Here is a 12,661-nt window from a genome sequence, read left to right on the forward strand (position 1 = left end):
TAATTTATATTGGATAAAAACACTTAATCAGCTTAATTTTATTTATAGCTTGTATATAAATGCTTACATATATTGATACTTATTACACTGATTAGTTAACCTGTAGTAAGGAAGTGTTCATTATTTATATTTGGGGTTGGTACCGAAGAGTTTTCTTCTTATTGGAGTTATGGATCCAGGTACTTGGTCAGAACTCTTCTCACACGTTTTCCTTCGGTTTCATTGGACTCGTGTCTGTAACTTGGTGTCGGGGTAGGCTGGGCATCTTTATCATGAGCAACTGCAGATGCAACCTTGTCATCTGACACAGTTTCTTCATTGCACTCACAATAACTATGCAATACAAAACAAGCATAGATGACATAAGGAACCTCTGCTAAATTTAAGTCCATGGGTCTTCGTAAAGCGCCAAAACGCCCCTTTAACCGACCAAAGGAACACTCGATCACCATCCGCGCTCTGCAGAGAGATAGACCAAAATACTGCTCTTCGGCTGTAGAACCACCACCAGAATACTCCTTCATCAGATATGGCATTAAAGGGTAGGCGTGATCACCAAGAAGGAAAACAGGAACAGGTTGTTCTCCTTCTACAATCACTTTGGGCACTGCGGGAACCTTTCCAATCTTCACATACTAATTAATTGAAGAATTTGCAAATACTCTAGCATCATGTACACTACCAGGCCATTTCACATTGACATCAATAAATCTATAGCGATAGTCACAAGCAGCTTGAACATTCAGACTGTACCGCTGCTTTCGGTTAATGTACTCTGTAGAATTTGCTGTTGGTTGTTTGATTTCAATGTGGGTCCCATCAATTGCTCCAAGGCACTGTGGAATAACATGGGCTTTTTCAAATTGTGAGGTCAATTCCATTACTTCAGCTTCTGTTAAGGGAAGTTTTATGTAAACCGGGCCTAAATACTTGGTGATTGCAGTACACACTTCCTTTATAATTTTTGACACTGTTTGTTTCGAAAGACCAAAAGCGTTCGCAGTTTTTCTAAGCCGACCTTCGTCGCTAAGGTAGTACAAAGTGCACGCCACGACGTCAACAGGTTGCCTCATTCGAGTCGTCATTCCCTCAATATATGGCCGTAGTTCTTCGCTTAGTTTCAATAGGGATCTGCGAGACATCCTGAAATTCTCCCTCCATTCTTCCGGCAACATAACTTCGTTCACAAAATTTTCCCACCACGCGCTTGTTCGACCAGGTCGAATCCAAAATCTTCTAGTTGGTCTGCAAGACCGATTTTTTGCTCGAATTGGACCTGGAGGAGGCCCAGATAAAATGTGTGTTCGTAAGACAGCTATTTGTCTTCGGTGTGAAGCCATCATGGCGTTATACAACGCGACATTTAACTGTAAACAAACAATTATGTTTGCTAGAAGCATAAGAAACTCCATATCGTGCTCGTCCGCCATGTTTGGTTGGAATTATGCCGCGGATAACTGACTTAAGACCTGGAAATGAGTGGCAATCGATGCGTGTGACGTAATCGTTTTCAAAAGTATCGTATTCAAGTGTTCACACTAATACGATATGTATGCGTTTTCATTTGTATTCACTTTCAACAGCGTGATTCAAATCGATGCGTTTTCGGTGAATACGCTGAGCGTATTCGAGCGCATTAGTGTGAACGGAAGGCCTAAACGCATCGAAATGTGTGCGTTTTCAAACGAAAACGCACTAGTGTAGACAGGGCCTAAGTTGTACAACATGAATAAGTTTATTTCGACCTAGTTCCTGTAGAAACCACAAATCTGTTTCGTTGACGATCAAAATACATTCCTTGTCTGTTTCACTTGAGGAAGTCGTTGTAATATTGTAAGTGTGGTTTTGACAGGTAAATGTGCGCCCTTCGTGACCGTCAGCTGTTACCCAAAACGAAATACCAAGAACCAAGACAACATACAGAAAAGATGTAACCATTTTGAGTTGACAAAGCATTGCTTTATACAATGAATGAATGAATGCTTCCCTTTGTCTGATGCAAGTCAGCAAAATATTTGTATCATTATTGTCATTGCGTCATACTTGTTGCCGGAGACACGACACTCAAGACAAGCGGCAAGACAAAAAGACTCAGCTATCGGTAAGCTGGACTATTATTTAATGTAAAAATAAAAAATTAAACAGGCGCTTGTATTTATTCAAAAACAAACAACACTTCTTTCGACAGACTGTGACCCTCCACGGGAAAACAAACATTAACGCTTTTCCGTTTAAATGGGCAAAAAAACGGATTACAAACGGTTAGTAAACGGATGCCGTAAAGCGTTTTCACGCTTCGTTAAAACGTTAAAACGGTTCGATGAAAAAATTTAACGCTTTCAAGAAAGCGTTTTTACGTTTTGGAGAAAGCGTTTGCACGGATACGAATAACCGTTTAAACGCACAGAAAAATGAACCGTTTTTTTGGATGGGCCTATTCATCCGTATAAACGGTTTGACGAATTTATATACCCAATTTCACGTTGCATGGGCATGTTTGATATACCGGGAGGGAGAAAATGATTCACAGGTAAACGCAAGTAGCGGGTGTAACATTATACGTTGTTTATGTTCAGCTATGAGGGAGCCAGAGCTTCGATTGCTATCCGCACGTACACTACTCTTTATTGCTTCGTAATCCCAGTACAGCATGGATAATATTAAAATCATAAAATGGAGTAAAATTGTAAAAACAATAGCAAATACACCTGAAGAACATGGCCACAGTCATGCCACTGCACTGACTGCAGACATATGTTATTATACATGCCGTCCAACAGCTTTAGGGCTAATTACGCTCCGGTGACAGCTACACATAAATACTGGATCAATGTCATATGTACCTAGTCAACGAAGTTAATTATAGGTAGTAGAAACAAGCAGACGGCAGACCAGTAACAGTCATACAGTTGTGATTTGCCACTCGTGCGAAGCAATTTACTTTGTTGTTTATGTGTGGCCTTCCACGGGAAAAACATACGTTAACGCTATTTGGTTCCTTGAAAAATATCGTTCATTATTCATTCGTTTCCCGTTCAAACACTTCAAGCGTTCTTGCGTTCGTTGAAACGATTTTCGAGATCGTTCATTGTTCGAAATTGCCCGTTTGAACGCCTCGAGAAAAAAAGTTCGAAAATGGTTCCAAAAGCGTTCAACCGTTTTGATTTACCGTTCGTTGGAACGTTTGCCGGAATTTTGTTCAATCGCATTGGATTGGGTAGAACATTAGATTAAACATTTGCAATGTTACAACTAAACTTTATAGAAGAAGCGACGAATGTGTAACACATAATATTCCTGGAAACGTATTCAGTTCTTTAACAGAAGGCTTGTAAAGGGGTTATATCATTTTAGCCGAATCGAATGCTATTTCGTGCGCTTCAAGATTTCTGTTAGCGTTTAGTGCATGCAATTATGTCATTAAGGTCAAATTTCAAGTCATAAACTGAAAAAGCTTTCTTTCAAAAATTTATTGTTTTTTGAATGCCGCGATAATGCAATGGTTAGAATCTATGCTTTAATACTTTTGCTGTTTCCATAAAGCCAAAGTTCAACGCGCGCACAAACATGCAACGTCTCTAGCCATATATACATTAAAACAGCATTACGTAGAATTGCATAGTTGTTGTGTGGTTGTTGGAAGTCGTTTAAAAAGTCATTGGGATAGATACGAAGCAATCTGATAATAGGAGCAAAATTTAATAACTGCATATCTATGGTATTCAATGATTAAAACCCTTACATAGTTGTGTTAACAATGGAATAAATGTAAATAACTATTAAACTACATCGCAATAATTGTATCAACAATAGACATAGATCTTTTGAAGCGCTTGATCGTGGACGCCGACGTTCACCGGCCCAGAGCGATCCGAATAAAACACTTCGCAACTTTTGGCAAAGTCAGATGCACCAAGCACTGAAGCACATTTATAATCAGGCATCTTATGTTTGGTTATAATTTGATTTCCCTCGACTAGCTCCTCGAATCGGAAACGTGGAACGCGGAAAAGCTCAAATTGTACAAATGATAGAGATTGTATGCAAGTAATGAAAAAAATAGAACCACAAGGAAGTCGCCCAATGAACATCATAATATTGCTCACTGAAATTTAGCGTAGCTAAACTTTGATAGGCACAAAATACAAGCCATACTATCTGTTCAAAATAATCAGGATCATGTGACAAATATAACAAACCAGAAATTATAATTGATATTATGCCATTTAACTATATATATAAGCTTTCTGGATATGAAACTATAGCATAAGCAATGAAAGACACGGTCTACAAATTGCGTGTTTTAGGAGGTAAAGTTTTAGCGCTATGTTTTTACCAAGTTTGTGCAGTCCTTGCGCACACTGGCACAAGCCCAATTGGTAAAATTGGCAGCTGACATGCTGCAGCGTAAGCCTAATACAATATTGGCGATAATTATTTATATCTAAAAGAAACCTAATTCGTTATATTATCATAGGTCTTACAAACATTTAAGTTTGACCTCACAGAAAATGAACATTAGAATTCATATTTAACAACTGCTTGGATAATAGGAAAATATTCACTAATTTTGATTTGGGTTCTCTTTATAAGGAAATTGCATTCCGGATATTAAATTGTAATCATGCATTTGGCATGTATGGTCATTGCACATTTGCACTTTGAAGGCTGTTGCCAGCTATAGAGCGGCGAAGTGAACAAATATGAAATGGCGCCAATCAAGTTCATAAGCACGCGGGTAAAGATCTTTACCAATAATTTCGCGAAGCCTTATTCCAAATATTTGCTGGATATTCATATCTATGGATACGTCGAGGTGTTTTAACACGTGCATATAAAGGTATGAGCACTTATTGATTAATTTGTAGAGTGTAGTGTTTGATATAAGGCATGTTTGATTAAAAATACAGTATGCATGAGTCGCGCTTGGAAATAATTCCCGTCAAGCATTTAAATCAGGCCCTATCGATGAAATCATGAATCATCAGATCTCGTATTACTGTTGGCTCGATCAAACCTTCATTTTTTTGCCACGTGTGATATATATTTATTTGTTAAGTGTGTGCATATATATTTATTTGTTACGTGCGCACTAAGGCTTATATGAAATTTTTGTAGACTATATGACAAAAGAAAGTTGCTGTTTGGTCAAGATCGCTTTGGTTCAGTCGAACATCGTAAAATCGAACATCGTTTGCCAGAGGTTCAAAGAGGTTTGAGTACTTTAATTGGGTGGTCACAAAACTGAGATAACATAAATAGGTGCATCTGCACTCAAACACCAAAAATTTTTCTGAACCAAAAATTGTATGCAAATTCCTAAGTAATTTGTGTGTATAGATGCAACCTTATTAATTCCTAAGCTGAGACAGGCAGGACAGGCAAATAAGATTTTTCCAGACACGAGAGTCAGTAGATACATTTTATGCATCAACACATAATGTTTCTGGAGAAGTCTTGCTTGGGTTATCGTAGGCAGGGGGCACAAATTGTGTCACAATTAGATGTCTCGAAGATGACGTGGATTGATTTTTTGCTATAATGGTGAGTATAAACTCCCCTGTGCGTGCGTTTGGGATTGTCGTGTCTATATGGGCGACGGCACTGCTATATCCTCTGCAGAAAAAATTGTGCGCATTTTTGACAGTTTCGATCCGCTGTTTCTATAAGGGCAGTATATGTAATTGCTATATGTTTTGGCTAAAAAATTGTGCACCTTTGCGCCGGGATGGAGTATTAAGTTGCTTTTCAGGGCGGAAATCTTGACGTTTGGGTTACGGAACGCAGGCCTTCTATCCCATATTCAACTAACAAAAACTTTTTTTCATGCAGTGTAGCCCAGATAACGTATAATATTATTCAGATAACATGCTAGCTATATATATATATATAGCCTATATTCTACTGTTAAAGTTTTGACAGATGCTCTAAAATATGGAAGGAGATAAAGTATTTCATTATGAAATATTTAGAGATATTTTGTGACCACCAAGAATTTTTAGTTACATAAGATTTGACATAGAGCTCATATTTTTCCTACAGAGGTCAAATCTTTTCAATAACACACATAAATATTGCGTCAATTTTAAGTACGGATTAGAATAATCTGATTATACAGCATAAGGCTATTAATTATATGACTGTGTAGCCGTGTGTTCTCAAAATGAAAGCATATATAATTATAGTCTAAAAAGCGATCGATATGGCAGAAAAACGCGGAGTTTATATATATATATCATACCGATCGTGATTTTTTACCAACCCATTTTCAAACTTCGACACGTACTGGCGAAAATTGGTTAAATGCACTTTGTTGAAAATATTGTGAAAATTTGTAATATAGCGTATATAAAAGTTGATATAATATAACAGGAAACTCGCACACGATCCTATAACGCATTAATTAGTTGTTTTTGCCAAAATAGATCGTGAAATGCATGGGTATAAACGCGAAAGTAGTTTGGTCATGCCAAATTACTTAATGTATATACGAGAATATGCGTATTTATTATATCTATATAAGTATTTGCATAACAAATACCAGATATCTCTCGTTATAATTAGTTGAATTATATTTGCATCTCAGATATGTTGCTAAGTATATGTATAGAATTTAATTGCTGTAAGAAATATATATAAGAACTATATGTCTTCTCACACGCACTATAGAAATAGGTACATTTATAGGCTAATTGCGAAAAAGCATTTTGGGGCCTGTTGACCCACACTGTAAATTCATATGAGTCGTTTTGACCAGGGCGAGTCATTTCAACACCTTTATTCAAAATGTCATTTTTACTCCCCTATAAGTAACCTTTGATCATTTTCTTATCAACTTTAGAAATTCCACATGGCCATGACACAATTACTTCTTCCTCGCGATCACAGTCACTATTCACAAATAATCCATAGAGATTATAAATAAAACTAGAGGAGTCATCGAGGAGAAATTGGGGAGCGCGTTAATGGGGGGCAAATTCAAGTCCCGGATGTTCACTCATTCACGATGTCCGAGGCCAAAATAAGTCGTTTTTAACGAGTTTTTTTTATTTCTAAAAGTTTTTTTGCCTAAAATATCGTTTCAGGATGTCTAAATTAGTAGAACCAGTTTCAAAAGGCACTGTTTTTCCTTAAAAAACCGGCAAAGCGACCTGAAAAACGAATATAATTTTTTTAAAATTGTTGCTAACGTGGTTGCTAAGGAGGCATTGATCTAGCCAATCAGCGCTTGGCTTAGCATCCGGGACTTGAATTTGCCCCCCAATATCGCGCTCCCTTTTTCGACTGATGTTTCTGATACCAATGCCTCCTCTAGTGTTATTTATAATCTCTATGCAAATAATCCGGATCTCCTCGCATATTAATCCAGCGTGTTTCACCAATTTCGCATGACTACTCATTGACAAATTCAAATAACGCGTATTTTATGTTAAAATACGAAAGAAAAACCTTGAACCGATGACAAAGAGTCAAAGACGCGCTCAAAATTTGAAAATAAAGCGTGTCGGTTATTATACAAGTCCCACATAACCTTGCGGTCCTTTTTGGGCAAAACGCCCGCCACCTAACCTGCGAACAGGTATATTATGAAAACAGTTTACAGATAAGTGTGAAATATGTGTGATTTGTCCTTACAAAACGAGTGATTTTTGCTGAGAATTTTAACTTTAAGATTTAATATTCTATAGGATTTGTAAATTCTATAGAATACGGCAATGGAATTCTATATAGCATAAGATCATAAGAAGTCCTATAGAATATTCTATAGCCATAGGATTTAGAATGTGCTATAGCATTCTAGCATATTTTATTGGATTCAATAGAACATAGAACCAGAGGTCTACAAATATACCCCATTGACCACAAAGATTAATTGGTCAATTTAACCAAATTTTATTTGTTGCTACTAAATATATTTGGTTGTTTTTACCAATATGAGCTTTCATATCCATTTTACCAATTTTTTATTGGTTATTTCTACCATTTTAATTTGGTTTTAACCAATTTAATTGGTTGAAACAACCATTTTATATGGTTGCAACCTTTTTTTTGGTCATTTCAACCATTCAGTTTTTACAGTGTAGTGTGTCGTTTCGACTCTAATAGTCGTTTTAACTCCGACATTGGGTTAAAATGACAATTCGGAGGACTCGTTTAGTTCTTTTGAAGGGTCACAAGACTCTCGCAAGAGTCAATAGACTCTTAAGTAGAGTTCACATGGAGTCATGTGACTCGTTCTTGGAGCCATATGACTCTTTGTTGGAGTGGTGGAACTCTTTCTTAGAGTCACTCTGGCTTTTATAACAGCCACTAATATACAAAACAAATAATTTGTTTAAAATATTAAATTGAGGTCATTAGGCATGTTACATGTATTACAAATCCTTTGTATTTGAAGCAAATAACCAGTCAACACATTAAAAAAATACTCAATTATTATGACACAAATACACTTGATATTAGTTGTTATCGTTTCTTCATGTATCGAGAAAGTCTTATAAATTTGTTAAGTTGCTTATATGTGTATGTTTGTATCTGTCTATTTGTAAGTTAGTTGTGGAACCCCTTTATTGGAGACATATCTCTGTGTGGTGATTCCAGCCATTGCATGCATGTGTGTAGTTCATTTGTAGTTTATGTTCATTCTAACGTTTTAACATGGCAAATTTCTAAAATAAAATAAATATAAAAAAATATATTACGCTGCATGTATATAGGTTTTATATTTCTTGAAAATGTCAGCTGGAACAGGATATGCACAAATAAAAATATATTAATTTTCTTGTATGATTGCATGGCGACTTTAGTAATTATAATAACTTGTAGGTACACCACGTAAGTATTAAATACTGCAAAGCTTTCGGTCCGTTAACCCGGACCTTCATCAGTGCAATAATTAATAATAATTATTATTATTAATATAAAAATATAAATAATAATAATAATAATAATAATAATAATAATAATAATAATAATTGCACTGATGAAGGTCCGGGTTAACGGACCGAAAGCTTTGCAGTATTTAATACTTACGTGGTGTACCTACAAGTTATTATAATTAAAAAATATATTATACATAAATCCATTTTAATAGTTCTGACTCATGCTGATAAGTATATGCTGATATCAAAAATGACAAATAATCAACTAACGTTCTGATTGGCTAGGACAGAAAGTTTGAATTTCAACGAGAACGACAGCAATTTAACTGTCATTTCGTAAACCTTTTTGTAAAAGCGTTTCATAAACTTTTTGCAAAGTAAGACGGGAAGAAACAAGATATGCCGGTGAAGCACAACAGATAGCAAAGATGAACAGGGATACAATCAAGACCGAAAGCCGTGTAAGAGAAATAATTCATAATCTGCAAGCTTATAAGTGTTTTCAAAGGGTGCGTGTTTACTTTGTTTCTTTCGTATTTGCTTCGCAGTAAGGATGAGCTGTATTTGTATAATTTTCAGCTTTGTATGCCGTTTATTTGTTTAATTTTCAGCTTTTTATGCAAACGGATAAACCTGTGAAGGGCTATTACACCTTTGCTTTAACTTCAAAAAGTGTTTTTGAAAGTGTAATTTGAATTTTGATATAAAAAATACACACTATGAAGTATAAAACGTTTAGCCGTCGACTGCAATTACAGAATAAAATAACATTTTAGGCTTTTTCTTTGTCTCTGAAGTTTTGTACTGTTTTAATCGTTTGAAACTTCGATTTTAAACCATTACTTAATTAATTGCTGCTAACATATGGCCATTTACCATATTTTAATTCTAAAAATGTATATCCAACCCATTTTTTAAAGACACCGGACATTTGACAGATGGCCTGTTGGCCGATATTTTAAAGCCTGCATGCTTATATATAGATATTTATTATATATAATTTCTCTTTAAAGAAACATATTTGCGGGATGCATGTATGATATGCTGTAATACTCACTGCATATAAATTATTAGACATCGTTTACTCAAACTCTGCTTTTGTATTATATGCAAGCTTCATGAAACTAAAATTTGGTGTTCAGTACTATAGTAAAATTTATGCCACAGAATAGTCGTAATGACCCCAAATAAGAGTAAAATCGATGTCAAAAAGGAGTGGAAATGACTCCAAATATGAACAAAAACGATGCTAAAGAACTAAAAGAAGAGTTCAAATGACCCCAAATAAGAGTACATTGATGCCAAGGAAGAGTTGAAATGACTCCAAATAAGAGAAAAATCGATGTCAAAAAGGAGTCAAAATGACTCCAAATGAGAGTAAAATCGATGCTAAAGAAAAGTCAAAAGACTCCAAATAAGAGTAAAATCGATGCTAAAGAAGAGTCGAATGACTCCAAATAAGAGTAATATTGATTTAACAGAATAGTCGTAATGACCCCAAATAAGAGTAAAATCGATGCTAAAGAAGAGTCGAATGACTCCAAATAAGAGTAATATTGATGCCACAGAATAGTCGTAATGACCCCAAATAAGAGTAAAATCGATGACAAAAAGGAGTCGAAATGACTCCAAATAAGAGTAAAATTGATGCCAAAGGAGAGTCAAAAATCAAAATGACTCTTTAAAACGACACTTTTAAGGAGTTAATTTCCATTTTAACTCTTGCAAGAGTCATTTTGACTCCATGGGTAGTCAAAATGACTCTAGTTAAAGGGTTAAAATGACTCTTTACAGGTGTCAACCCAAAATGAGTCAAAATGACTCTCTTCAAGGAGTCGTCCTGGGGTCAAGAAAACGACTCCTTTGAAGGAGTCAAAATGACTCTTTTGAATTAACAGTGCAGTGATGGGTTTCTGGCAGTGCAAGTTGGCAAATCATCAAGGGCGGCTGTGTCTTCGCTTCTGTGATAATACTTTATTGAAAGATATACATATAGACATATAATCAATCATACTTCTTTAATAAGCATTATAAACATGAACTAGATTTGTTGTAATCAGTGATATATAGGGATATCTCACTTTGGTGTTCGACCCATTTTGCTTGCCTCTGATATATAAACATTTTATATAGTTTTATACGATTAACTTTACCAAGTCGACTAAGTCGTCCCGACTGTTGGATGGAAATATTTAATGGCACGCTTGCGGAAACGTTATACTGGTTATATAGGTGAAAGGTGAAACCTGCATGTTTACGTCTGTAATAAAACATTTTCATGGTTTTATTTAAACGTTTTCACGGCTCTACCAAAACGTTTTCACGGTTTTACCAAAACGTTTTTACGGCCAAAGCAAAACGTTTTTACAGCTCTACCAAAATGTTTTCACGGATCGCTCAAAACGTTTTCACGGATCGATGAAAACGTTTTCACGTTTTGAACAAACCGTTTAAACGCCAAGCAATAAAATTTAAACGGGCGTTTAAAATTTTTAAACGGCAACCGTTTTTGATTTTCACGGATAGAAAACGGATAGCAAACGGTATTTCAGCCCGTTTTTTCAAACCGTTAATGTATGTTTTCCCGTGGAGGGTCACTTATATATTTCTAGTACGATTGCAATAAACTAAAGGTCATGCGCAAAGTTTCAGACAAGGTCATGCATGGTCTGTACTATTCATAACATAAGCGGCTGGGTTGTATTCGTTACAACGTGAGCTAATATGTCTTTTAGATGATGTCAAGTGAAGTAATTTTAAATTATGTCACATGAAAGCACACGAGAGGTTATAATTATATATTTGCAACACAGCTCAGATTACGCCTGGTTTTATTATACGAAGTGATTTGTTGTAAGATTTTTCATTGTCCGTAGCTTGCGCAAGGTGCAAGAAATTGATTGATTGACTGTACAGATGGTATCGTTCGACTGATGCGATAATGAAATCTACAGCTTTAAGCCTTTATACTTACATCAAATGTGGTAGTAACAACTGCCTAAAATAAACAATGTCAATGACACTTCTCGACGTCTCAACTTTCTTGGTGGTCATATTTCCATAACCATTGTGTAGAGGCGGCAGGGCTTCCACAAAATGTTTGCATATGGCTTTCCTCGCAGACGGGTGGGATTAGAGACAAATTAGCGGTATTAATACCGAGCCTACCACCCATGGTATTCGTCTTGTGCAATGAAAACTCATAAGCCCACCTTTTATCAGCACGGGTAATTCCCTATTCCCGAAGCATTTTTGCTCGGTATTTTGCATGTTGAACAGGTCATTCCTACTGATTCTAAGAGAGGGGCATGAGGGGGGCACCTGCAGTTAGTTTTCTGATATATTTTTATTCATTTTATATGAAACACAAATCTAATTAACAGCAGTTAATAAAGGTGAACAAGTTATCGTTCTTCATTATGTTCGAATATTACAAACTGATATATAGTTAGAAATTTCTATGAAGTTTCTATGTTTCCATGATTAATATTCCCCCTATTATATATAATGCCATCGCTTTGACAAGGCTAATGTACGTACTACCATTTATACTCATTATCTAGGCTTTGAAAATCAATTTTAGAAATTACATAAACATGAACATTTCAAAAATATTATCTGAACATGGTTTACAAATGATCTGAACATACGAAAAGAACTAGAAATATTGATCAAATAATCAACTCATAGTTTGCCAAAAAATAACACGGTTCCATCGGTCAGATGAATCAAATTCTTAAGGCCCCTTTAAACATGCAATTATTGCTGCGATTTTATGT

The 12,661-nt window shown here is 35.6% G+C and overlaps 1 protein-coding gene across 1 annotated transcript; it reads right to left on the reverse strand.

Annotated features, from left to right (window-relative positions):
* Nucleotides 1-167: 167 nt before the first annotated feature.
* On the reverse strand, nt 168-1,430 carry LOC114540884 (putative nuclease HARBI1). The gene is made up of 2 exons (XM_028560893.1): nt 678-1,430; nt 168-635 (listed from the first exon to the last, which is right to left on the reverse strand). Exons 1-2 carry the CDS (start codon nt 1,428-1,430, stop codon nt 168-170), a joined length of 1,221 nt encoding a protein of 406 aa, XP_028416694.1.
* Nucleotides 1,431-12,661: the final 11,231 nt, after the last annotated feature.

This window comes from Dendronephthya gigantea, unplaced genomic scaffold (genome assembly GCF_004324835.1).
Source record: "Dendronephthya gigantea isolate DGI-Jeju-01 unplaced genomic scaffold, DenGig_1.0 000252F, whole genome shotgun sequence".
Taxonomy (NCBI): Eukaryota; Metazoa; Cnidaria; class Anthozoa; order Malacalcyonacea; family Nephtheidae; genus Dendronephthya; species Dendronephthya gigantea.

What these genes read in the sequence shown, in the direction of transcription:
- LOC114540884 (XM_028560893.1), bottom strand. Translation starts at nt 1,430, where the DNA reads ATGGCGGACGAGCACGATATGGAGTTTCTTATGCTTCTAGCAAACATA. An exon ending in ATGTGAAATGGCCTGGTAGT is followed by an intron (nt 636 to 677) that starts GTACATGATGCT and finishes TCAATTAATTAG; the next exon opens with TATGTGAAGATTGGAAAGGT.